Source organism: Pan troglodytes, chromosome 7 (assembly GCF_028858775.2).
Source record: "Pan troglodytes isolate AG18354 chromosome 7, NHGRI_mPanTro3-v2.0_pri, whole genome shotgun sequence".
In the NCBI taxonomy this organism is placed as follows: domain Eukaryota; kingdom Metazoa; phylum Chordata; class Mammalia; order Primates; family Hominidae; genus Pan; species Pan troglodytes.
In genome coordinates, this window is record NC_072405.2 from 31691743 (window position 1) to 31719142 (window position 27400).

The 27400-nt window shown below is 50.4% G+C and overlaps 1 protein-coding gene across 2 annotated transcripts in view; it reads right to left on the reverse strand.

The window, feature by feature from the left end:
• Positions 1-27400, reverse strand: part of LOXL2 (lysyl oxidase like 2) — a 106650-nt gene that overhangs the window by 34578 nt on the left and 44672 nt on the right. For both annotated transcript variants that reach the window (XM_024345097.3, XM_009455010.5), the window contains exons 4-5: positions 9283-9494; positions 1645-1867 (exon numbers count right to left, since the gene is read on the reverse strand). In XM_024345097.3, coding sequence (XP_024200865.2) covers positions 1645-1867; positions 9283-9494 — 435 coding nt within the window. The remainder of the gene's footprint in view (positions 1-1644; positions 1868-9282; positions 9495-27400) is intronic.

Below are 27400 nucleotides of genomic sequence, written 5' to 3' on the forward strand. Positions count from 1 at the left end.
CTAGGAAATCGGCCCGTTAGGCCAGGCGCGGTGGCTCACATCTGTAATCCCAGCACTTTGGGAGGCCGAGGCGGGTGGGCCATCTGAGGTCAGGAGTTCAAGACTAGCCTGGCCAACATGGTGAAACCCCATCTCTACTAAAAATACAAAAATTAGCGAGGCGTGGTGGCGGGTGCCTGTAATCTCAGCTACTTGGGAGGCCGAGGCAGGAGAATCGCGTGAACCCAGGAGCCGGAGGTTGCAGTGAACCAAGATCATGCCATTACACTCCAGCCTGGCAACAAGAGTGAAACTCTGTCTCAAAAAAAAAAAAAAAAAAGAAAGAAAAGAAAAGAAAAGAAAAAAGAAATCGGCCCATTGAAATGGGGCTGTTACTTTATATGGGAAGATGTTCATCTGCATTTCAGGAATACACTCACACACACACTCACACTCTCTCACACACACACCCCCCCCACACACACACCCACCCCACACACCCCCTACACACACCCCCCACACATACACAACCCACACAGACCCCCCCACACACTCATACACACCCCCACACACCCCACATACACTCATACACACACTCATACACACATCGCCACACACCCACAAACACCCCACACACTCCTACACACACCCACACACATACCCCCCACACACCCCACACACTCATACCCCCCACACATACACACACATACACATCCCTACACACACCCCCACTCTCATACACCCCACACACCCACACTCATACACACACACCCATGCACACATCCCCCCCACAGACACCCCTCACACAATCATACACACCCAACACACCCATACTCATACACACCCCCCCACACACGCTCATACACACATGCTCATACACCCCCCACTCATACACACACTCATACACCCCCATAAACTCACACCCCCACACTCATACACACACATACACCCACTCATACACCCCCATAAACTCACACCCCCACACTCATACACACACACTCATACACCCCACACACTCATACACCCCCATACACTCATACACACCCACACACACGCATACACACACCCACACACTCACCCCCACACACATACACACACTCATACACACGCAAAGACTCATACACACACCCCCACACATACACCCCCACACATACACCCCCACACACATACACCCCCCCCACACAGAGGTGCTGTTTCACATAAGTATAATGTGACTAATGTATAGATGACTTAGGATAATAGCAGGTTTTCTACCTTGGTGGAAGCTTTTTAAAACTGTTACCCTTTCTGTTGCAAAATAAACCAAACATGCTTGCAAATGTGTCGCTGACTGCATGTGCTTTTCAGAGTTGGGTCACATTTCCAGCTGTCCTTTGGGAACTGTGTAGGGACACAAGGTCCCTGTCGCACAACCCTTCATCGTCTGCTCCTGCTGGGTAAGCAGACAGCGCACCAACAGCCTGTGACAACTGATGCTGGGGTATTCTTCTCCCCCAGGTGGTCCTTCTCTGCAGAGGGCGCTTAGGTCTCAGAGTAAAGCAGCCACAATGGTGATCTCCGCTGAGGCCACCCTTCCTCACTCTTCTGGGGGATCCTGCCTACTCCCTCAGCACCCTCCCATCCCCTCCAGGTGCCAAGTGGCCACACCTCATGCCCCGTCCTCACCTCTGGCTTGTAGGCTTTCCGGAATCTCGAGGGTCCGTCAGGGCTGAAGACCTGCCCAGGCACACAACTCACCACGGCCGGCAGCCCATTCTCGCAGGTGACATTCTTCATGGGGTCCAGTGACACCTGGGGGCCCAGCTTGCAGCTGGAGATGTGGGCCTCTGTGCCGGTGCAGTCCATGGAGAATGGCCAGTAGCGCTGCTTCCTCCGTGAGGCAAACATTCTGCAGACGATGGGAGGGGACAGGGGACCAGGGCATCATGACGCCTACCCCGATTCCTTCTGCAACGAGGCAGAACATGAGAGACTGGGCCCTGCTCCTGGAGCTCAGCCCTGCTTCACAGAGGGTCCCAGCTCAGTCCATTCTGCCAGCATTCACTGAGCACCTGCTAATGCCTGCACCACACTAGGCACTGGGGGACAGGACGCAGAGGGTGGACAAGGCCTCCTGCCCTCAGGCAGCTTCCATTCTAGGAAAGAAAGGACTCACTCAATGTGGTGAAATAATAATAATAAAGCCCAGGAACACAGAATGCACAAAGGTATTTAAAACAGGTGAGATCCCTGGTCCTAGAAAACCCCTCACAGTCTAAGGTAAACCATGTTTACCCTAACTCTTCAGATAATTCCAACAAAATTTGTTGTCATTCTTTTTTTTTCTGAGACAGAGTCTCACTCTATTCCCCCAGGCGGAAGTGCAGTGGTGCAATCACTGCAACCTCTGCCTCCCAGATTCAAGCAATTCTGCAGCCTCAGCCTCCTGAGTAGCTGGGACTACAGGTACCTGCCACCACGCCCAGCTAATTTTTGTATTTTTAGTAGAGACGGGGTTTCGCCATGTTGGCCAGGATGGTCTCAAACTCCTGATCTCAAATGATCTGCCTGCCTCGGCCTCCCAAAGTGCTGGGATTATACGCATGGGCCACTGTGCCCGGCCTGTTGTCATTCTTTAGCTTTATTTTTCTTTGTCAATGAGCAGTACAAGCTGATTGCTAAACTCTCCCAACGATATACAAGATTAAATTTGTATTTCCAATGAGAAACAATGAAAACAGTCTTAAATTACTCCATCTGCTGAATCAAAGTACAATCTGCCTAGCAATAGAAATTATAATGGTAATGAAACTACTGCTTCCTGCACCCAGGAAGATCAGTGAGGTTGAGCTTGTCTCTGTACCATATCCTAAGGAAGCCCTTAGCCTGTATTGTTAACATGTGCAAAGTGTTCCTTTGTATGTTTTTTTTTAAAGGCAGAATATAGATGCAGGTAATTCAGTTTTTTTTTTCTAAAACAGTAACCAACTGATAAGTAATAGATTGGCTACCAAAAAGGATACTGTACCTCAGTTTCTTATGTCCAAAATCAGAAGTAGTAATAGTATCTGCTTCACTAGATTATGGTGACAGTTTATTTATTTGTTGTTGTTTTGTTTTTTTTGAGATGGAGTCTCACTCTGTTGCCCAGGCTGGAGTGCTTTGGCGCGATCTTGGCTCACTGCAACCTCCACCTCCCAGGTTCAAGGAATTCTCCTGCTTCAGTCTCCCGCGTAGCTGGGATTACAGGTACCTGCCACCACATCCGGCTAATTTTGTATGTTTAGTAGAGACAGTGTTTCACCGTGTTGCCAGGCTGCTCTCGAACTCCTGACCTCAGGTAATCTGCCTCCCTCGGCCTCCCAAAGTGTTGGGATTACAGGCATGAGCCACCACGCCAGGCCATAAATCTGTATTTGGAGGTAGTATCCAAATTTCTGCCAAGTCATATCATTGTAAGGAGGCCGTGGCAGGAGACTCCTCACCCCATCTGGGTTCCCATGACTCTGGCCCTTTAAGAAGAGGCTAGAACTCTGGAGAAGTTGAGGTCTCCTGGGACCAGGGTGGTCTCGAACTCCTGACCTCTGGTGATCTGCCCACCTCTGCCTCCCAAAGTGCTGGGATTATAGGCATGCGTCAGTGCCTGGCCTGTTGTGACAGTTTAAATGAGTTAATACTTGTCACTTAAAACAGTGCCCAGAGATAGGAAGAGCTACATAAGAGTTTGTGAAATAAATAAGTAAATAAATAAAACTGTATTTGTTAAAGAAAAAAAAAGAAGAGTGACAGGAGGGAGGGATTCCATGGTTGGAGTGATGGGAGACTTTACGGAAGAGAAGCCTTTAAATTGGGCCCTGAATGATGGTGGGATTTGAAACAAAGGAGGTCCAGGAAGGCCCTGCTACCTGCTCATGTCGACCCAGCTTTTCAGGGCCCGTGTGCTTGTCCCTGCACGGCAGGACCCAGTAAGATGCCAGAAGGAGCCAGCGGAGGGTACTCGCTGGGCAGGCTGACCCCAAGACAGGGCAGAGGCGAGGTCCCATCCCTGCTGGTCCAGCAGCCCTGGAAGTACCTCCTTTGTCTCAGAGTGAATGGGGTGTGAAGACAGAGGAAGGGTAAATCCTACAGACACAGTTATCATCTCTCCTTAACCCAAATCTGAGACTTGTTACAATTCTAGTGTGCTTGTGAACACAATGACACGGAATCTTGCTGAGGACTATCCTGGCAAATTCAGGGTGCGTGCTCACCACAGCGGCAGCCCAGAGCAGAGAACTGCTCAGGAGGGCTATTAATAATTCCAGGAACCACTGTCCTCCAGACACACTTCCTGCAAGGCCCCTGCACTTGGAAGCTTACAGCATGTTCCATGACGCCCACACAGGGGCGGGAGAAGATACTCGGGGGAACACCAGCTGCTCGAGGATTGGTCAGACCTCACCGCCTGCCTTGGCTCAGGAAAACCCCTCTGCTTCCAGCCGTCAGTGAGCGCCACCCTCTCCAGGAACAGATGTCCTGCGTTCTAAATGAAGAGTGCAGAGCCCACAGCAAACAACTGTCCCCAGCAGCCCGGATCCCTCTGACATCAGCCCCCAGGAATGTGCTGCAGACCCTCTAGCATGTTCAGGCCTCCCAGGATACCCTCCCCTCCCCTCCTCCATCCCAGTGTTTCACTGGGGACAGGCCTCTGAGCTGCAGACGGAGGCCCTCGGAGGGTGGTAGACAGCCCACCCGGCTCCAGACCTGGAGACTGGAGGAGTGACTGGAGTGAGTGAGGCAGCCTTGAGTGGAGTGGAGCGGGAAGCCTGCCTGTGAAAGGGGCAGCTAGGCCAATAGCTGGGCTGTAGGAAGAACACGGAGCTGGACTGATTCAACCAAGAGTCCCACCGACTGGCGCTCCCCTTGCCAAGAGTGAAGGCAGATGCCGTGGGATTCTGCCAGCTGCTGAGTACATCTATTTCCATGATGCTTTCCGGAAGTGGGGAAATAGCACAGGATGGGTTTCAGATGGACGTAAGCTAAAAACCCATAAGCCCCCATTTTGATGTTCTGGGTCTCCTAGAATTACTGTCAGCCCAGAACCAGTGGCCAGTAGTCCAAAAGATCTGATTATTTCCTTTTCTCCAATGCACGCTCATCCTGGTGAAAGGTGTCTTTGGAGAACTGGGAGAAAGAATACAGTATAGATTTCTGGCAGGCTATGAGGGTGTTTCCTTGAGGGTATGCAGCCTTTCCCTCATTCAAGAGCTTCCAGTCTGATAAAACTGGCTCAAGTACGGGAATGGATTGAGGGGTCATGACTCTACTCTGCTTTTATGATTCGGGATAGACTTTTGTTTGCTTGACCTAGAAGTTTTCTGCTTATACAGATTAAGTACGAACTTAGTAGGCTTCCTGTCTATTTCACTTCGAGGAACATCATGATCAACCAGCCAACACCACAGGTCCGCAGCAGTCAGACTGATTTCTGCTTTGACTCCACTGTCCAATAGGGTCAGCACGTCCACCTTGCCTTTGGTAGTACTACAGCCACGGGGCCCCTGCCACCCTGGAGCCAATTACTCCCGTCGCATTCAGGTTACTGGTTCAGTGGCTGCTGTTCCTGCTGTGAGGTCTGGCCTTCAGAGAAGAGTGATCACAGCTCCTCAAGGAGGCTGGAGCTCCTTTCATATATTTACTTCTCACCATCAAGGTGAAAGGCGTGTCTTCAGGAGCTTCCCAGCGTGGGTGAGGAGGTCTTAAAGGTAAGATCCACTCTAACATCCAACCTCCCTAAGCTTTTGAATTCTGTCCTCTACACACAACAGAGGCAGGGTCAGCATTTCTACTCACTCACTGTGGGCCACACTTTGGTCCACATTTCAGCCAACCAACCAGGCAAACCGCTGGAGGCCTTTCTAACTTCCTGAGCTGCAACATTAAATGCAGAATCTCTGCTTAGAGAGCTCATTTCAATTAAATGATGTCAGTATTGGGATCTTACTTTTGGAAGAACAAAATTATGACTACAAAATGCTCCCTCTTGGCACCAGAATGGGGGCCTGAAGTTTAAGCTTCATTAGCTTTAAGGTACATGCATTGCACCCCAGCCCGGTGTGGAAGTCAGTGCCACGGCCACACCAATCAGAGAGCAGGCCTTGGTGAGCAGCCCCTGACTCTACTTTTGGCAAGCCTGTGGCTGCAGAGACCTCTGGGATGTGTGCAGGTAACTGGAGGGTATTAGTCCATTCTCACGCTGCTAATAAAGACATACCCGAGCCTGGGTAATTTATAAAGGAAAGAGGTTCAATAAGCTCAACAGTTTCACATGACTGGGGAAGCCTCACCATCATGGCAGAAGGTGAAGGAGGAACAAAGGCACGTCTTACATGACAGCAGGCAAGAGAGAGTGTGCAGGGGAACTGGCCTTTATAAAACCATCAGGTCTCATGAGACTTATTCACTATCATGAGAACAGCATGGGAAAAACCCACCCCCATGATTCAGTTACCTCCCACTGGGTCCCTCCCACGACATGTGGGGTTATGGGAGCCACAATTCAAGATGAGATTTGGGTGGGGACACAGCCAGACCGTATCACTAGGGGAAGCAGAGGTGCTGAGGAAGAGCTGCAGTTGGCGGCCAGGGGGCAGCTCTACGGCTTCCGAGTGGCCACCAGCCCAGCAGGTTCACAGAGGGAGCCAGCCCAGTAAGGCAGCAGCGGGGTGGGGGGGCCCAAGGTGGGGGGCCCTCGGGGGTTAAGCAGGTGAGCTTCCGAGGCTATAAGGTCCTTCAGGGGCCTTGGTGGATACATGGAGATTACTAACTCCACCCCAGACTGAGAATTACTTTGAAAATAATTTCCTGCATAGAGTGGGCAGTGCTGCATGGCGGGAGGGAAGGGGGTCCCTTCTTGGGCCTCAGAGGTGTGCTGCCAGCAACAGCAGCCACAGGCTGTAGGAAGAGGGAAAGGGACATGGGAAAGATGCAACTGCCAGCCACTGCTTCAAGGGCCAGGCAGGGTGGTGGTCCTCAGTCTGCCTTCCAGACCTCTGCAGTCCTCAGCCTCTGAGCAGGGCCCATGGATATCCCTAGTCCCAGGCCAGTCCTGCCACAACCCTCAGACTGGCCAGTGCTTCTGAGCTGGCCCTACCCCCGGGAGAAGAGGAGCTGCAGCGGGGCCAGCAGGTGGAGACTGCTGGGTGGTGCTCTCCCTGAAGCAGACCTGGGCTGTCCTGCAGGCTCTGCTGGGTGTGGGCTGTGACACCCTGAGTCCACTGCCTTTCAGGCCTCTTCCATGTTCTCTTCCAGGCAGACCCAGGGCTTAGGCCAGTGGTCTCTGAGCCTTACCATTCCCTAGGAGTCCTAGCCCTTTGCTGGCAGCTCCGCCCCGACAGCCCACCGAGGCACAGAAAGTCTTCCCAGCACCTTTCTCTTTGGGACACATGTAGGCCTAACTGTCAACTGAGTCCCAGAGACGAACACAAAATGACAGGGACAAGCTGAGAAGGTCGTGCTTCCCCTCCCACTCCTCTGCTAGCAAGGCCGCCCCACCTCTCCAGCTAGAAGGCTGCAGGAGGGGCTGGTTTCCAGCAGCTTCTGTTCTTCATCTCCCATCCTGCAGACAGCACCACCCACCACCCCCTCATTGGATCACTCTCAGCCTTGGAAGCCTTATCCTCCCCGTCCTTGAAAAGGCAAAGCCACAGATGCGAGGGTGGGAGGGGCAGGATGGGGGTTCCAATCCAGCACGTGACAGGATTACCCAGGGCCCAGCTGCCGAAACTGGCCTGAGATCAACTCCTCAAAAGCCGAGAAGGACTCTGGACTGGCCACGGTTGGGAGATGGCTTCCAAACGCCATCTGAACAAGGCGCGTGCTGTCCAGCTCAGAACAGCAGCCAGGCTGGGGGCACTGGTAGGGCCAGCCAGGTAGGAAGCCTGCCAGGGAGGGGGTTTGCTTTTCTTGGCTCCGACTGGTAAGAAAAGCTGAGAAGGTATCACCAAGGAAGGAGTCGGGTGGGAGTTCTCCAAAGTATTCAGAGGACAGCGACTCCTGGTGCCAACAGGAAGGTCTGGGCCATGTCTGGGGACTGGAATCACCATCGTGGCCAGCCTGGGGTGTTGTGTGCTCACCCAAATGGGCAGCTCTGCAGCTGCACTCACCCACCCATGTGAGGGGCTGGGGGCTCAGACAAAATTATGGCCCACCCCGTCCAGGCAGGGCTGGGCCAGGATCAGGGAGGGATATGTGGTCTGCCCGGCACCCCAGGGAGCTGGTGGGTAGAGCTGGGGCTTCAAGCCAGGTCTCCTGACATGGAAGTCATGTCTTTTCTTCCTCTGATTTGGAAGGAAAGAGACAGTGCTGTGAGTTTGCACTCTCTAAGAGTGTGGACCCTATAGCTGGACACAGGGGACCTCCAGAGGCCAGGGTGTGCGTGAGGCCTGGATCTGCCCCTTCCTGGTTCTATCACCTTTCTCCAGTTTACTCAACTCTAAAACAGACTCCTATTTCCCAGTGGTGGTGTGAGGATTAAATGACTGAGAATAGTGCCTGGCACATTATAAGTCTTTGGTAAAGCCAAGCCAGTATTCCTATCATTATTAAGAGGAGGGAGGAACACCCCATGACCAACCAAGTATACCCCAAGTATACACCAGCCATCAGCTTGTTGGGGTGCTGGAATCCTTCCACTGGACACCCCTTAAGTCAAAATGACTCCAGGTTCTGTCCCTGTCTACTTCTTTCCCCTACTGGGAAATATTAACCTTAGAGATCATCACAGTATTGTCAGATTTAACTGGGATTGGATGAAGTGAACTGCACGGACCAGTGTCTCAATTACCTGCTGCAACTTCCAGATTTCTCAGAAGAATCATTTGCCAAGAGCAAGTAGAGTAAAGAAGAAAGAAGAAAGAAGAAAGAAGCAAGTAAAGAAGAAACATTTCTTCTTAAGTTGGTGTTGTCTCTGCCCAGCCTGGCCAGGGTATTGCCCTAGCCTAGCTAGTGCAGTCCCTGAGCTGGCCGGCAGCACCCTGAGCTGGGGTTCTCTGGGCTGGGGGCAGCTTGCATCTCACTTCTGCAATACGCCTTCCCACAAGCTACTCTAGGGATTAGGGTCTATCTCCTGTAGATGTGTGAGTTCCTTAAGGGTAAGGATGCCACGGGGCGCCCTTGAACTTGGCGCCTGGCCCGGCCCAGGGGCTCTGTGTAGGCTGCCTGCAGGGACACCAGCTTGCCTGGCTATGCCTGGCCAAGGAAAGGCCACCACCAGGGCGGACACTTTTAACTCTTTTAGGCAGGGCGGATACCCTCAAAGCCACCCCTTTGGTGCAGTCCTCTTACTTGTACACTTTGGTATTGTATGTCCTCTCCCCAGGGAAGCCGAACATGCCGCAGACCACGCGGGAATTCTTGGCCGTCCAGTGCTTGTCACAGATCTGCTTCCAGGTCTTGCCCTCCTTCACCTCCACGTAGCCCTCCGTCACTGGGGTGCGCTTGCGGTAGGTTGAGAGGATGGCTCGAATCCGAATGTCCTCCACCTGGATATTCAGGTTCTGAGAAGAAAGAGGCGTGGAAGGAGAGGGTTACCCTACTGGCCTGGCTGCAGAGACACCAGGCAACCAGTACTTCTTTAGCGACTATGGGCCGGGCCTGCCGCGGGCCTGCCTGTGCCCTCAGGCCCTGCAGTGAGCTCTGGGCACCCCCGAGGGGCACACGGCCCAAGATGCAGTTAGAAAGCACTATGCATGGGAGATAGTGAGGCTGAAAGGACCCAACAGGGAGTGGAGTGACCTGGAACAGTCAGAAAAGACTCAGAGACCCCATGGGCTTCTCCTACATCCGAACCTAAGATCTTGGAGAGCAAAGGGCAGCAGCCTCCTCCTGCACAGGCCTCGAAATAAATGCACAGGAGAGAAAGTGTTCTTTGAATGCAGATTTTGCATTTCACTCCAAAGTATGTGTGTATGTGCCTGTGAGTGTGTCTGTGTGTGTCTCCCTGATTCATCTTTCAGTAAAACTTGAGTTTCAGATAGAGGAACCCCAGCTGTCCTGAAGCTGGTGGTGCCACCCTGCAGACTACCTCATACCCCAGGGGTGGGCATTCCTCTCTTCAAAAATCCTTAGAGAGGTCTGAGAGAAGAAGCAGGGCTTAGAGAGAAACGAAGCAGATATTCCTGGTGTTGAGTGTGCTGTGTGCAGAGACTCACACCTGCCTGGCAGGGATCAGGGAGGTAGGGTTGGGGACAACTATTTGGCTGCAGCAAGGAAAGGAGACACAGCAAGGAAAGGAGACACTTTGAGCCCCTTAGAGGGTTCCCTTCCCACACCCACCCCACCCATCTATCTGTGGAGTAAAGGACAGGGGCTGGGGTCAGGGTTGGAAAGATTCATTGGCAGGGCCCTTTGGGAGGAAGTGGAGGAGGGCTGGAGGGGCATGGGCGAGAGGAAGGCGCCTGCCTCCCTGCCATGTGGGTGCTCCCCCTCCCTCGACGTGGAGCTGGAATATCCCTGTACCACCTAGACCTGAGTCCCAGGGATCGGGCAGGAGAGGGGGCCTCAAGAGGCCAAGCTGGATGAGAGGAGAAGAGGTTCCCTGGAGTTACAGTGGCACTTTTTAATGCCTTTCCAAGACATGCCATAACAGGCTCCAAACTCTATGGAAGCTCCCTCCTGAATCACTCATGGCCAGCCATCACCAGCTCTTGCGACAGTCCCTGACTGAGTTCCTGCCTCCGTCTGTCTGCCACAGGGCTAGCCACCAAAGAGCCTCTTTTTTCTTTTTCTTTTTTTTTTTTTTGAGATGGAGTCTCGCTCTGTCACCCAGGCTGGAGTGCAGTGGCACGATCTCAGCTCACTACAAGCTCCGCCTCCCGGGTCTACGCCATTCTCCTGCCTCAGCCTCCCAAGTAGCTGGGACTACAGGTACACGCCACCACACCCGGCCAATTGTTTGTATTTTTTAGTAGAGACGGGGTTTCACCATGTTAGCCAGGATGGTCTCGATTTCCTGACCTCATGATCAGCCCACCTCGGCCTCCCAAAGTGCTGGGATTACAGGCGTGAGCCACCATGCCCGGCCTTTTTTTTCTTTTAATTAATTAATTTTTATTCTTTTTTGAGGCAGGGTCTCACTCTGTTGCCCAGGCTGGAGTGCAGTGGTGTGATCAGGGCTCACTGTAGTCTCCATATCCTGGGCTCAAGCGATCCTCCTGTTTCAGTCTCCCAAGTAGCTGGGAGTAGAGGTGTGCACCACCACGCCCAGCTAATTTTAAAATATATTTCAGAGACGAGGTCTCACTATGTTGCCTAAGCTGGTTTCGAACTCCTGGCCTCAAGGCATCCTCCCACCTCAGCCTCCCAAAGTGCTGGAATTACAGGTATGAGGCACTGCAGCTGGCTCTTTCTAAAACACAGATCTAACCTTGTCCCTTGACTAGCTCCTCTTTGTCTATGTAATACCCTAATATTGAGCAAGATGCTCTCAGCCATTCAGGACTGATTCCACTTATGCCTCCAGCCCCCTCACTGCCCCCAGCTTCACATGGATCCGCAAACACCATGAATTGCAGCATATAATAGCAACAGCTACCGCAAAGCACGCACCAGGTACCCAGCCCTATGTGAATGTCTTCCTTGCCTTCTCCTACTTAACCCTCGCACGCTGTAATGAGGTGGTTGATAGCTACTGCCATCCCCACCTTACAGATGAGAATACCAGATGACTCCAGTTCCCTCCCTAGGGCCACCCCGAGGTGCAGTGGAAGACACACACACTGTGAGCGGGCCAGGGACTGGGAGGTGGGGCTGGTCCAAGCGGGGCTGGAAGGCAGGAGGAACCCAGCACCCCGACTGCCCCAGCCCTGTCCAGCCGAGATGCAAATGAACCACGAGTTTGAACAGAACCATTCTTTGGGTGCCCATGGATTCACGTCTCCTCGCCATGGGCTTCAGGGTCCACAGCCAGGCCCTACTCTCAGGTCCTGCAAGGCGGTGGAAAGTATGTGGGCCTGCAGTGATGGCACTTGGCTCCGTTTCCTTTCCACCACAGCAGAAGGAATGCTGCCAGGGGCAGGATTATGCCTTCCAGCCTGGATCCTGGATCCTTTACAGCCCTCATTCAGGCCGCAGGACCCGTGCCACCAAGACACGTGGACAGGGGTGAGCCAAGAAAGGGCCTGAGGTCTAAACCCAGCCCACAAGCCGGCCCTCTTCTGTCTCTTCCCACCTCGGGAGGCTGGGCTGGAATTCCAGTGTGTAACTGTCATGCCCAGAAGGAAAGTTACTGCCTAGCATCAAGCCTGCACTTCACAGGACAGGCGGCCCGGGCTGACCTTCAGTTCACAGATCCTTTCCCCTGCGTTGGGCAGCAGTGCAGGCTCGCTGCAGGGAAGGTGTGACCCCCAGCACCTGGCCGCCACAGGAGGAGGAAGAAGGCCTGGCTGGAGGAGCTCAGCAGACCCCGCTGGAAAGAGCTACGCGGGCCTGAGGCCAGCACACACCAACCCAAACGCCAAGGGAGCTTGCGCACGTTCCTGCGATGATGCGGGACAGGTTCCTCCGCTGAATAGGGCTGGTGGGGAGAGCCCCGGGGGCTCCACGATGAAGGCAATGAAGCCTGGAGAAGAGAAAGGGCTAGCACCAGGGGTCATTATCCTCATTCTTCCACTGACTCACTGCATACGTGTTTGTGCATCTCTGTATATGTGCATGGTGGTGTGTGCTTGATGGTCTGTGTGTGTGTGGTGTGTATCTCTGTGTCTGTGTGTGTGCATGGTGGTGTGTGCTTGATGGTCTGTGTGTGGTGTGTATCTCTGTGTCTCTGTGTGTGCACGGGGGTATATGCATGATGGTGTGTTTCTGAGTGTCTGCATGTCCATGTGTCATATGAGCCCCTGTATATGTCTCTGTGTGTGTGTCTCTGGGATTGTGTGTCTCTGGGATTGTGTGTCTGTGTGCATGATGATGTATGCATGACAGGGTTGTGTGTGTGTGCCTGTGTGTCATGTGGATCTCTGTGCACTCTCTCTGTGTGTATGTGTCTATGTCACATGGGTCTCTGTATGTATAAAGTGTGCATCTGTTTGTGTGTCTTGTGGTGGAGGAAATTCTGAAAGGATCGTGTTCCTTGCAAGGCCTTAGGAAAACAGTCAGGACACCATTCGCACTCATTCCTTCAAACTGGACCATCTTCTCTTCTTCTCCCTCCAAAGAACCAAAGCCTTTCCAGTCTTTAAGGCTCAAATCTACCATATGCATTCATTTAACAAAATGCAGTCTCTGCCCTCCTTGGGCCTTGCTGGGCTTCCTCCTTACACCCCAACCACAGCGCCCTGCGTCAGCTTTGAATAATGACAGCTATGGGCATCATTTATCAAACACCAATTAATTGCAGGCTAGGTTCCATACAGAAAACTTTACATCCACTCCATTATTCAATCCCCATGGCAGCTTTCAAGATGGCTCATGGTCCACCTGTTTAGAGGTAAAACCATGATAAATCTTGGCAAGCTTTTGGAAGTTATCCAAGTTCACACAGCCAGTAAGTAGGTAAACAAGTATGCAAATTGAGTTCTGACCCCCAAACCCGTGCTCCAGGCTCATAATGACCACTGGTCTCTGAGCAGTCCTCATCTCATGCCTGTGTCCAGTACATTGCCTGGTACTGAGGGTGACTCACCCAGGGCAGGGCCTGGGGCTCAGAATTCTGGGTGTCCCCTTCAGCCAGCTGAAGGGTGCTGGTGCCGTGCACATTGGAAGCCCAGCACCCCATGTCGAGGGGCAGTGAGTCAGACTGGATTGTGTACGTGAGGGGAGAGCTGGGCTCCCAGCATTCTTGTCTTCAGGCCAGCGGGAGGAGGCAGGGAAGCCCTCTGGGGCACACATTCGGTGCTCGCACTAGCTAACCAGCTCACGCAGACTGAGTTAGACCTCTTAGAAAACACGCCCACACACATAACCTCTCTCTTTACTTCACTGCTGTGGAATCCCTTCCATAACCACAACTGTTAGGATACATTTTGCCCCAGGAGTTCAGCCCCAAAAATGAAAAGAAAGTGTGAAATATTAAAATATACACACACTTTTTTTTCTTTTTTAAATGAAAGGCAGTCTAGACTTGCTAGTTTAAAATTCAGCCCCAGCCGGGCTCAGTGGCTCACGCCTGTAATCCCAGCACTTTGGGAGGCCGAGGCGGGCGGATCACGAGGTCAGGAGATTGGGACCATCCTGGCTAACACGGTGAAACCCTGTCTCTACTAAAAATACAAAAAATTAGCCAGGCATGGTGGCAGGCGCCTGTAGTCCCAGCTACTCGGGAGGCTGAGGCAGGATAATGGCGTGAACCTGGGAGGTGGAGGTTGCAGTGAGCTCAGACCACACTACTGCACTCTAGCCTGGGCGACAGAGAGAGACTCTGTCTCAAAAATAAAATAAAATAAAATAAAATTCAGCCCCAAATGCCAGAAGCTGGTCAAGCACCCTGCACATATTAAAATTCAAGCTAAAACCTGATGCTATCCCTCTTGCCAGAGACAACAGTGCACCCAGGCCTCCAGAAAGCTTCCCTCCAAGAAAGACACGGAAACTCCGGGATGTGTGGTCCTCAGAGCTCATCACATCCTCGGGCAGGGCCTGAGGCTCTGGGAGTGATTTGCACCCGTTCCTAGAAGGGAAAACCAAGGCACGGCCAGGCAAGGGACTTGTCACGTCAGCCGGAAAGGAAGGGAGCTCTGAGCTCTGACTCTCAGGTTTATGCCTGAATGACTTTTCACATTTGCAGCATCTGTCCATGACTTGCAAATTCCAGAATGCGATAGTCTGGGGCTGTCGCCAATGAGGAAAAACCACCCATTTTGAAAGTCTAGCTGGAAGTTGCATCAGGGAAAGGTACAAGGAGAAGCAAGTCAAGCAAGCCAGCCTACATTAATCCACATCACAGTCGCTCTAAACTCTCAGCACTAGGCACGTTGTCTTAGCTCAGTGGTTGTTCTCCTTCCCCCTGTTCTAGAAGTCGTAATTTAATATCAGCCCAGGCTTTCTGACCTGAGAAGTCATCCTGGGGGTGAGGAGGGGTGGCAGGACAATGCTGGGAAGACATAACATCATGCCAACATCTCAACGAGAATGCATGAGTGTCAACTCTAGCCAGCCTCTGCTCACCTCGCATGCAGCCTCCCACAACCACCAGCAAGTTCCTGCATCTTCCTCTCAGAGCCTGCAGCTTTCTTACTTTGGCTATTTAAAAACAAAACAGGGCAGGGCGTGGTGACTCACGCCTCTAATCCCAGCACTTTGGGAGGCTGAGGTGAGCAGATCACTTGAGGTCAGGAGTTCAAGACCAGCCTGGCCAACATGGTGAGACCCTATCTCTACTAAACACACACAAACACACACACACACGCACACACTAGCTGGGTATGGTGGTGCATGCCTGTAATCCCAGCGACTCAGGAGGCTGAGGCAGGAGAATCACTTGAATCTGGGAGGTGGGGGTTGCAGTGAGCCGAGATTGCGCCACTACACTCCAGCTGAGGTGACAGAGCAAGACTCTATCTCAAAAATAAATAAATAAATAGGTGGGGCGCGGTGGCTCATGCCTGTGAACCCAGCACTTTGGGAGGCCAAGGTGGGCAGATTATTTGAGCTCAGGAGTTCGAGACCAGCCTGACTAACATGGTGAAACCTCGTCTCTACTAAAAATACAAAAAAAAATTAGCCAGGCATCTGTAATCCCAGCTACTTGGGAGGCTGAGGCAGGAAAATCGCTTGAACCCAGGAGGCGGAGTTTGCAGTGAGCTAAGATTGCACCACTGCACTCCAGCCTGGGCGAAAGACTGAGACTCCGTTTCAAAAAAATATAAATAAATAAATAATAAAAACAAAACAGGCTGGGTGTGGTGGCTCACATCTATAATCCTCGTGCTTTGAGAAGCTGAGGCAGGAGGATAGCTTGAGGCCAGGAGTCCAAGACCAGCCTAGGCAACAGAATGAGACCTCATTTCTAAAAAAAAAAAAGTTAAAAAATTAGCTGGGCACCAGCGATCCCATTACTGGGTATATACCCAAAGGATTATAAATCATGCTACTATAAAGACACCTGCACATGTATGTTTACTGCAGCACTATTCACAATAGCAAAGACTTGGAACCAACCCAAATGTCCTTCAATGATAGACTGGATTAAGAAAATGTGGCACATATGCCCTAGAACTTAAAGTATAATTAAAAAAAAAAAAAGAAAAGGTGGCACATATACACCATGGAATACTGTACAGCCGTAAAAAAGGATGAGTTCCTGTCCTTTGCAGGGACATGGATGAAGCTAGAAACCATCATTCTGAGCAAACTATCACAAGGACAGAAAACGAAACACCACATGTTCTTACGCATAGGTGGGAAATGAACAATGAGAACAGTTGGACACAGGGAGGGGAACATAACACACCGGGGCCTGTCGTGGGGTGGGGGGAGGGGGAAGGGATAGCACTGGGAGAAATACCTAATGTAAATGATGGGTTGATAGGTGCAGCGGGCCAGCATGGCACATGTATACCTATGTAACGAACCTGCACATTGTGCACACGTACCCTAGAACTTAAAGTACAATAACAAAAAAAAAAATTAGCTGGGCATGGTGGCACCTGCCCATAGTCCTAGCTCCCAGGAGGCTGAGGTGGGAGAATCACTTGAGCCCAGGAGTTTGAGGCTGCAGTGAAATAGGATTGTGCCACTGTACTCCAGCCTGGGTGACAGAGCGAGATCTTCTCTCTAAGAAACAAAACAAAACAAAACAAAACAAAACAGTGGCCTCAGCTGGGCGCGGTGGCTCACGCCTGTAATCCTAGCACTTTGGGAGGCCGAGGCAGGTGGATCACGAGGCCAGGAGATCGAGACCATCCCTGCTACCACGGTGAAACCCCGTCTCTACTAAAAATACAAAAAATTAGCTGGGCATGGTGGCGGGCACCTGTAGTCCCAGCTACTCAGGAGGCTGAGGCAGGAGAATGGCATGAACCTGGGAGGTGGAGCTTGCAGTGAGCTGAGATCACGCCACTGCACCCCAGCCTGGGTGACAGAGCAAGACTCCGTCTCAAAAAAAACAAAAAACAAACAAACAAACAAAAAACAACAGTGGCCTCCCAGATACAGACCCATGTCCCAACTGCCAGCTTGACACCTTCCTCAGCACCTGAGACCAAACACATCCAAGATGCCCTCAACTCTTCCTCTTTTCATCCAGTCATTGAGGGATGCTCCTGCCTCTAGCTTTGCAGACCTTCGTGACCCTCTCTCTTCTTCACTCATGCGCCCATTAAGCCCTAGCCAGACCTTCTTTGCCCTTCTATCAGCTTGCCATTCCCACTCCCAATTCCCAGTCAGCTGTGCAAAGAGAATCATGGGAGCATAAGAAGGGCGTGATAATGTTGTCATCTCACCTAGGCCCGTGCTGTCTCCTCGCCTCTGGTTTCTTCTCCCATCCGTTCATCCTCTTTGACCACAGTGCATTCAAGGGTCTTGCTCATATCTTCCTGGTGGTGCCTCCACGTTAGGCCCATACCCTGCCATTCTCTGTCCCTTCTTTCTACCTATCAGAATCCTGCCAATCCTCAGGGAAAATGTTATTCATCCATTCAAAAATATTTGTCCATTGCCACCATGTCCCAAGTGCTGTGTGAGACCCTAAAAGGACAGATAGGCATGGTCCTCGCTGTCATGAGGTCCCTAATCTAGAGGAGGAGAGGCAGCACCAGCATCTCTGTGAAGCCCCCTCCCCTGCCCCCAAATAGGACGTCCACACGTTTGATTTCTTCTTTATTCCTCCAGCACTGGCATTCTGGTGACTCATTGAGTTCTTGGCTTATACTGACTATCTTGCACTAGGGTTTACTTTTCCACATCCTTTTGCCACTCAATTGGACTGTGAATCCCCTAAGGGCAAAACTGTGCCTTATTCATTTTTGTATTACCCACACAGTAAGAAATCATTACTGGTTCCTTCCAACCATGTTTGAGGACCCACTACAGCCAGACACAGAGTGGGTCCTCAAACATGTTTGGAAGGAACCAGTAATGATTTTTTCAAATCCAACAACAGGAGTTTAGCTTAGCTAGACATGCTGAGTGCCCAAGTCCAACATTTTAATAAAGACTCTTTTTATTCTTTGTTTAATGTAAAATAAAGTTATGCAGTCCTCATCTCTCTTCCTAACATAAGCACGACTTGTGTGACTTATGGATAGACAGGAGAACATCTGTGCTTTGTCCAGGCATCCTTTTGTCACCTGAGCTCCCTAACACCCTCTCCCCTTTTCCCTTGAGATCTGACACCAATACATAGTTACTGAACTGAATTAAAAGCCGTCTGATCCTCAGCACGCAGTTAGATGGCTTGGCTAAGTGTGTATTATCTGCACACAGTATGAGGCATGCTGTACTCCAGGAGTCTGGCTATGTTGTAATTATCCCCTTTTGATGATCCAATCAGAAACTCTTAGTTTAAGAGGCTGCTGGGGGACTGGGCACAGTGGCGCGCACCTGTAATCTCAACACTTTGGGAGGCCGAGGTGGGCAGTTCACCTGAGGTCAGGAGTTTGAGACCAGCCTGGCCAACATGGGGCTCTACTAAAAATACAAAAATTAGCTGGGCGTGGTGGCACGCACCTGTAATCCCAGCTACTCAGGAGGCTGAGGCAGGAGAATCACTTGAACCCAGGAGGCGGAGGTTGCAGTGAGCTGAGGTCACGCCATTGCACTCCAGCCTGGGCAACAAGAGCGAAACTCCATCTCAACAAAAAATAAGCTGCTGGTAACATTCTTTAGCCTGTGACTTCTTGATGGAAGAAAGTGACAGAGGAAAGGCATTTCAACAATTTCTGTTCCTCAGCTCTAGGCAATAGAGGCCAGTGGAGGCCTGGAGAGCTGAGGTCATGCTGACACCCCCAAAGGAAAGAGCCGGTAGTCTGTTGGGGCCTTCCTCCTATAAATCAAAAGCTTTGCAACACTGCTGGAAAACTGAATGCTCTGTGTTTCATTTTCCAAGCAGGCAGCCACTTGGGTAGGTAACACAGGCTGCTTTTTTGGAGAACGGGCAAGCCCTGCTGTCAGCAGGAAGTCGGCGGGACACCTGCTCCAACAACCAGCCCCTGTGACCCAGCAGTTCCTCCTGTCCTGGTCAGGCCTGACCACCCACCACACAACCTCATGGTGAATCTGGTAGTTCTCTTCACAGCCATCGTCACCATGGTAACACAGTCATGAGGCATGAGACTGTTTCTCCACTGCTGGATGGTAAGCTCAGGGTGGGCAAGACGGTCCGTTCCATCACTCCCTTTATCCTCATGTCTAGTGTAGGGTCTGGTGCTGAATCAAAATGTATTGAGTGAATGAATAAACAGATCCTTAGCAACGGACTCCTGGGGATGGGGTCAGGGGATTCCTTGGCACTGACACCCAGCATGGCTGAGGTGACTCAAATAAGCCACTTAGGCTCATTGCGGAACCAGGCTGACAGCTGCCCACTCTGCCCTAGTCACATCACCAGACCTCCCTGCAGAGCGGACCTGCCCACCTAGGGCAGGGAGAGGCTTCCTCCAGCCCAGCTCAAGCCCCCACTTCCTCCAGATAGCAACTGTCCCACAGGTTTCCTCATTCACCTCTCTCTTCTCCAAACTGCCATGCCATTAAGCACCCAATCACATTCTTCAAAGTTTGAGTACATCCTGTTCATTTATTTATTTCATCTAAAACAAATTATAAGCCTCCTTATTCATGTGTGCAATCTAACAAATAAATAGAATGTTATGTATTGGTTTATTTCATCTCACAGAGTTATAATGGTATTTATACTTTTCAAAGCATTGTATCTGCAACACCCGGGCCAGAAACCAGGTTCCCATCTGTTATCCACATACACACCCTTTTGCATTTCAGATTTTCAGTTGGGAAAACAGGTCACCTTAGAACTACTTGCTTTGTGTGTCCCTTTTGGTAGCTGGCAAGCCCTGGCTACATATAGGCTGTTAGTAAATAGAATCGCGGAATGTGAGGGCTAGACAGGATCTTTTTTTTTCTTCTTGAGATGGAGTCTCGCTCTGTCGCCCAGGCTGGAGTGCAGTGGCTGCAACCTCTACCTCCTGGGTTCAAGCAATTCTCGAGTAGCTGGGACTACAGGTGTACACCACCATGCCCAACTAATTTTTTGTATTTTTAGTAGAGATGGGGGTCTCGTCACGTTGGCCAGGCTGGTCTCGAACTCCTGACCTCAAGTGATCCCCCCGACCTTGGCCTCCCAAAGTACTGGGAATACAGGCGTGAGCCACCGTGCCCAGCCCTGGACAGGATGTTATACATCCTCTTGCCCAAGAAGGGGGAGAGACAAAACCCAGGAGAGCTACATCTAATTGTCCAGCCAGACAGTTCAGCAAAACTGAGAGTTCAGAGGCTGTGGGCCTCCACCATGGGTCCTTCTGCCCTTGCTGAAAAGTCCGGCACAAACTACCCCCTGGCTACCATTTCTCTTCCTCCTACAGAGAGAGGCCATCCAGCTACCCCGTGACCATCTGGGAATGGGGCCTCTATTTAGGCATGGGGGGACCACTATCTTCTAAACTGCACAGAGATGAAAAGAGGCCCCCTTTTTTCCCCAAACCACCCAGTGCAACCTCTCTGGTGGGAGTCAGGAGAAGGATGAGATTCCTGGCTGGGAAGGGTTCAGACTTCTCAGAAGTCCTTCTAGAGACCTTTCCCTTTTAGGCTGAAGCCCTCCACCCTCTGCCGCCCCCAGACAGACAGAGCTGCTGCTGGGAGGGCAATGCTGAAACATTTGGCAGCTAACTGTGACTAATAAAAACCTGGACCCAAGGCATTTAAAAAATTCACAGCAGCCTCAGTCTCTGTGGTTAAGATGAGAAGAAAGGGCTTTTTCAGGTCTCAGCGTCCTTCCAGAAGAACGCGAGAGAGCAGAGAATGGGGGACCAGGTTCTCCCCTTGGGTGGAAAGAAATGGCTTTCTCCTTGTTCTGTCCTCATTGTCCCTCTGTTGGCCCCTCAAGACCTCCTGGGCTGCCCACTTTCACAAACGGGAAACTGAGGCTTGGAGGTCACTCAGGGGATAGGCGGCACCTGAATCTCACAGCTTGGGGATTTTCCAATCAGTTCCGGCAATGGAATTGCTTTTTGCAAAAGAGCCTTTAAAGGATAGGTAAGGAAGAAGGTGGGGTGGGGTGAGGAGGGGTGGAGTGGGATGGGGTGAGGTGGGGAGGGATGGGGTGAAGAAAAGAGAAAAGACGAAAACCTTCCCTGATCTAACAACACACAGCCCAGCCACAAGGCTTCCTGTGAGCACATGACTGGGCAACGTGCGGAGCAGCCGGGGAGCAGAGGTTTACTCAGTAGGGCATCTGGATTTGTCATCTTTCCTTATCTGATGCTTTTTCCAACTGGTCTACCCGCCACAGGCAGGAAACAAAGCCTCTCAATTTAAGAGACTCTGAAATTCTGGGAGGTTTGGTTGGGGCTCTGTTTGCCAGGTTTAAAAGAGATCTGTTCGTTTGGAGCCAAGAGTGTTTCACATTTGCTTATTTGCTCCTACTTACCTCCTTTTAAGAAAGTTTTGAGGATTGACCTAAAACTGATTTTCTTTATATCCAGACAAACTTCTGTTTTATAGGACAGTGTCCAGAGGCCCAAGAAGGGTCAGTCACTGGACATAACAGCTGTGAGCTCCAGTCTCCACTGGGACTGGAACCCGGGGGTTCTGCCTTCAATTCTGGAGTCCGAAACTGAGGATATACAATAAGATATGATGGCACAGCCTGTACCAGAAAAGGGGAAAACTGAGAACCTGCCTGGTTAATTTCCTGGATGAAATAAACCAAGCCTAGTGAGTGATTCAGTGGTAGGACTAACCCAGGGCAGCACTTCGAAGTCTGCAAAGCACTTTTAGAGAAATCATCTGATTTTTTTCCCCTACAGAATATTTAAAACTACCTTGTAAATGATGAATGCACACTATGGCATTCTGATGAAGAAACCATTGCCACTGAACTACAGGCCGTCACAGCTGGAAGGGATTGAATTCAACTCACTTGACACTTGCCCAATTGTTCTGGATGCTGGTCAAAAGGCAGGTTAGGGTACAAACCTGTGAACTTTCCCTTGGTGGGGTCACTTATATGAAGAAGGTGTGATTTTTTTTCCTCCTCTAGAGGGGAATTTACAAACTATCAGGAGCCCCCAAGGATGCTCCAAGCAGCTGTAGGGGTCCAGGGAAGCACAGTTAGCTCATTAAGTGAAATTCCATCAGCCAGGCTCCAGGGCTTAGTGACTCATGCCTCTGGCATTCCAGAGTAGGATGAATTTGGTCTAGACTGATGCAGTTTTCTTCCATTCTCTGCTTTGGGAATTCCAGTGCACTCTGGAGGAAGCATGGGTTGAGAGTCATCTGTAATGATCTGTGACCTGTCCCCAATCTCCAGGGGTTAATGAGGGTGAATGTTACAGAACCCAGCCCACAACCTTGCAGACAGAGTAGGCATGGGAAGGGAAGCGGGTGCCCTCATCACATTCATTAGCCCAGTGGTCTACGACCGGGGTCACAAGACACAGAGAAATCATTCACTGACGTTTCATTCCTGGCCGCTTTTGAATTTGCCCCTTCCAAACTGGGGAAAGTCAAGGGAGGGCTTTAACTCTCACACTTTGATATGAAGAGTGAAAAGTCTGCACCTGGTTTCAAAAGTCAAGGCCATCAGGGGCTGGAGAAAAGGCAAAGAGAGAACCCAAGCACACAATACACATGCTGGTTGGCATCCCTTCTCTCTCTGTGTGTGTGTGTGTGTGTGTGTGTGTGTGTTCTCACACACACGTGATGCCAGTTTACACATGGTGTACGATGTCAATATCCAGCTGGGCACACACTCTGTGGGATGAGTGCATTTTCCCAGACACTGAGTAACAAGGGTCTTGAAACTTGGCAATCACTTAATCCCACTTCCCTCCCCATGTAGGCATCTGACCACAATATTCCTGGCAGGATGTTGTCCAGTTCATGCTTGAATTCCTCCACCGACAAGGAGCTCACCACTAACTTAGGGTAGAGCTATCTACTGTGGGGCTTCCACTGAGCCTGAGATCTATCTCCCATCACGCTCCTCTCCGCCTTGGCTCTGGGAGTTGGCATATATATCTATATATCTATATATATAGATATATATTTTTTGAGACAGTTTTGCTCTTGTTGCCCAGGCTGGAGTGCAATGGCACCATCTCGGCTCACTGCAACCTCCCTCTCCCGGGTTCAACCTCAACCTCCCAAGTAGCTGGGATTATAGGCGTCTGCCACCATGCCCAGCTAATTTGTATTTTTAGTAGAGACGGGGTTTCACCATCTTGGCCAGGCTGGTCTCAAACTCCTGACCTCACATGATTTGTCTGCCTCGGCCTCCCAAAGTGCTGGGATTACAAGCGTGAGCCACCGCATCCGGCCGGGAGTTGGGATACATTCCAAACATTCTTCTGCATGGTAGTAGTTCAAGTATTTGAAGAGAACCATCTCCCCCCATATCTCTTTTCTTGACAAAAAACTTCATTTCCTCATGATATGGTTTCCAGATTTGTCTCCATCCTGTTGGCCTTTCCTCTGGTGACCTGGTTAAGATCTGGATCCAGAATTGAACCCTGCAGTCAGCGACTGGTCCAAAAGGCAAGGAGCTTAGGGAAATAATTCTTCTATCTGTAGAGCAGTTGACATTCACTTTTTTTTTTTTTTTTTTAGCAGCCCTATCATACTCTTGGCTGATACTGAGCTTTTAGTCAACCACTGCCGCTTCAAAGATTTGTTCTTTTTTTTTTTTTTTTGAGACAGGGTCTCGCCCTGTTGTCACCCAGGCTGGAATGCAGTGGCACCATCATGGCTCACTGCAGCCTCCACTTCCTAGGGTCAATCAATCCTTCCACCTCAGCCTCCCAGGGAGCTGGGACCACAGGCCCATGCCACCATGCCAGGTTAATTCTTTTAATTTGGTAGAGACACGGTCTTGCCATATTGCCCAGGCTGGTCTCAAACTCCTGGGCTCAAGCAATCTGCCCACCTCTGCCACCCAAAGTGCTGGGATTACAGATGTGAGCCAACACAACAGGCCTTTTTAAAAAAAGATCAATAGTTTTTCAGTTACTCTCCCTAAAGTCTGCACTCTGTGACTGTTTGTTTCCCCATGAGCTTTGATATAGGACCGTCTATTCATCCCTAATATGTTACAGCTTGGGCCCATTATTCCAACCTACAGCAGTTTTTCTGAAAGTTCATTCCATAATTTTATACTCCAGCAATCTCTCCTAGTTTTGTATCTCCCATAGATTTTATCAGTATACCTTTTAATTTCCATGAACATTCCTGATACATGATGGGGAGGCCGGAACAGAGCCCTAGGGCTCACCATCAGAGACCATCCACTCTGTTTACACAAATTAGTCAGCAGTTCACCCTGGGTATCATTAGTCAGTATGTTCATGACTTCACCCAACTGCACGTCCACCAAAGCTATGTCTCTTCCTCTTATCCACAAAAATTTAATAGCAGGCATTTCTTTAGCTGAGAGGAATGATCCTATGACTTCAGCTACTGACACAGGCCATTCCAGAAGGTATTTTGGAGAAACGTCTCAGCATCCCATAAATATCCCACGTAGGTGGTCCAGGTGGTTCTCTACCCATCAGGCCAGCACTGCCAGTAAGCATGAGCCTTAGCCACAAAGCCCTGGATGCAAGAATCTTCTGGCAACTCAAGGAGGTTCTCCCCAGACATCCTGAGGTCTAGGCCCTTTCATGACCTACTTTCAGTGGCTACCAAAGGGAAGAAGTTGCAGGGGACTGATCATCAATGAAAGTTCCCTAAGTCTCTGTGGTTGGGCCAGAAAGCTTCCCCCTGGCTCGTGGTCACCAGCCTGATCTGTCTGACAGCCAGAGGGAGGCCTTCTAGGAAAATGCAGAGTGTGTAAGGCTGTGGATGTCACCTGGCCCTTTAAGCCAGACATCTCCATAGGTTGCCCTCTCTGGGTTTCTGGAGAGTTGTGAGGGCCCATGCTCCTTGCCTTGGAAGGATCCCCATCTTTCTCCAAGCTGTACATCTTGTCTTGCAGGTTGTAAGGGCTGGAGGACAAGGGCCATGTTTTCTTTCCCTACTGGTGTCCCAAACCAGCAGGTACCCAACAAATGCCAAGAATAAAGGTAGGGGCAAAGCTTTCCCATCATGGAATCTCAGCCCTTCCAGAGTAAGAAAGTTGTCTCCAACATATTTTTTTACAGTCTTCTTTTTTTTTTTTAGACGGAGTCTCGCTGTTGTCGGCTCAGGCTGGAGCGCAATGGCGGGATCTCGGCTCACTGCAACCTCCGCCTCCCAGGTCCCAGCAATTCTCCTGCCTCAGCCTCCTGAGTACATGAGATTACAGGCACCCGCCACCATGCCTGGCTAATTTTTGCATTTTTAGTAGAGACGGGATTTCACCATCTTGGCCAGGCTGGTCGCGAACTCCTGACCTCAGGTGATCCACCTGCCTTGGCCGCCCAAGTGCTGGGAATTACAGGCATGAGCCTCCGTGCCTGACCTTTTTCAGTCTTTTCTGTGTTTACTCCACCCCATGAAAGTTCTGCTTTTGAAATGACCCATCTTATTTCGCCCTGGAAATATTAAGCATTGGAACTGGCACTTAGTAGGTATTCAACAAACAGTGTGTGTTAATTTAATTGTTTGGGTAATCTAATCTAATCTAATGAAGTGCCACTCAGAGTCCTTTTTCCAAAATCATTTTTTTTTCTAATGGCAGATGAGCCTTCTCATCATTTTCTCAACACAAAGCTCACTGATGTTTTGGCCTGTCTTTTTTTTTTTTTTCAAGCCATCAATGACTTTCTTATGCTAAGAAGCCTGGGTCTTCACTGGACACTCCAAGTAGATTATCCTGAGGTTCTAGGTTGAACAGAGGCCCATCCAAGATGTTACAAATCAGCTCATGGTCCTATTAGGCAGCACAAGCTGTAAAGAAATTATTTGCTTCCATGTGCGTCTCATTGCTATTTAGCTTAATATTTTATCCTTGGAGATTCTCCACCTAAGGGGATAACAATTTCTGGCTCACATTTCTGGGGAGAAGAAAATTTGGGAGTTGGAGATGTTGTTCCCATTACGTACCTAGAATTTATCTATTGGATACAATGATGCATAAGATACAGCCCCTGCCCTCTGGGAGCTTCCAATCTCATGGGAGAGATAAGATGCACGTAAGTGGGGGCTAATTATTGCTCATGAGGTTATAAGGAATGAAGATGGAAAATTTTGTGAAACTGGGTTGGACAAGCCCATCTGTCAGATCATAAACTTCATGGTAAAGAAAGCAAAGCTGTCATGAGTGACTGAAGACTGACGAAAGTATATCAACTCCATCACGATCTCTCTAGTTATCTTCAATAAAATAGCAGCATTTGACAGGTGTCGACCAGAAGCAGTCTCTTCCACAGCTGAGAGAAGCCTGGAAATCCTTTTCCATGCTATACTGCAGGGTTGGACAAATTCCCAGCACATGTGGGAACATATATGGAGAGAGAAGGACTGTGTGAGCCATGACAGTAAAGGCCACAGTCTTGGGAGAACTTCCTCTGGAGCCCAAGTAGGGCAATTTCAAGTCACCTTTCTTCTGCATTAGTGCTGGGGTCAGCTGGAGGCTGAAGCACAGCGAAGGTTCCTTGGTCTGGATTTGGGGCAGATCCCATAATCCCTTGGGGGTGGCGTCTGACATGTTCCTTGAGGACAGGAGTGTTAGCTGCCAATTCCTCCTGTCCTAAGCCCCACATATGTTGCACATAAGAGTAATGTAATAAGTGTGTGTTAATTTAATTGTTTGGGTAAAGAATTTGCCAGAAAGTTAACCCTGAAATTTAGCCATAAATGTAGATTTTCAAATGCTGAAATTATCAGTCTGGCAACATCAGAATCAATCTGGGGCTGCTTAAAGAAAAATAACCTAGTCCCATAGCAGGATATTTTGAGTCAGCGGGTCAGTGGGGAGGCCCCAGTACCTGCATTTTTTTTTTTTTTTTTTCAGACAGTCTCGCTCTGTCACCAGGCTGGAGTGCAGTGGTGCGATCTCAGCTCACTGCAAGCTCCGCCTCCTGGGTTCATGCCATTCTCCTGCTTCAGCCTCCTGAGTAGCTGGGACTACAGGCACCCACCACCACGTCTGGCTGGATTTTTTTTTTTTTTTTTTTTTTTTGTATTTTTAGTAGAGACGGGGTTTCACTGTGTTAGCCAGGATGGTCTCTATCTCCTGACCTCGTGATCTGTCCGCCTCAGACTCCCAAAGTGCTGGGATTACAGGCATAAGCCCCCGGGCCTGGCCCAGTACCTGCATTTTTAAAGTGATTCCAATCCTCAGCTACATTGGCCAGTGGCAGCCAGCTTCCAAGATGGC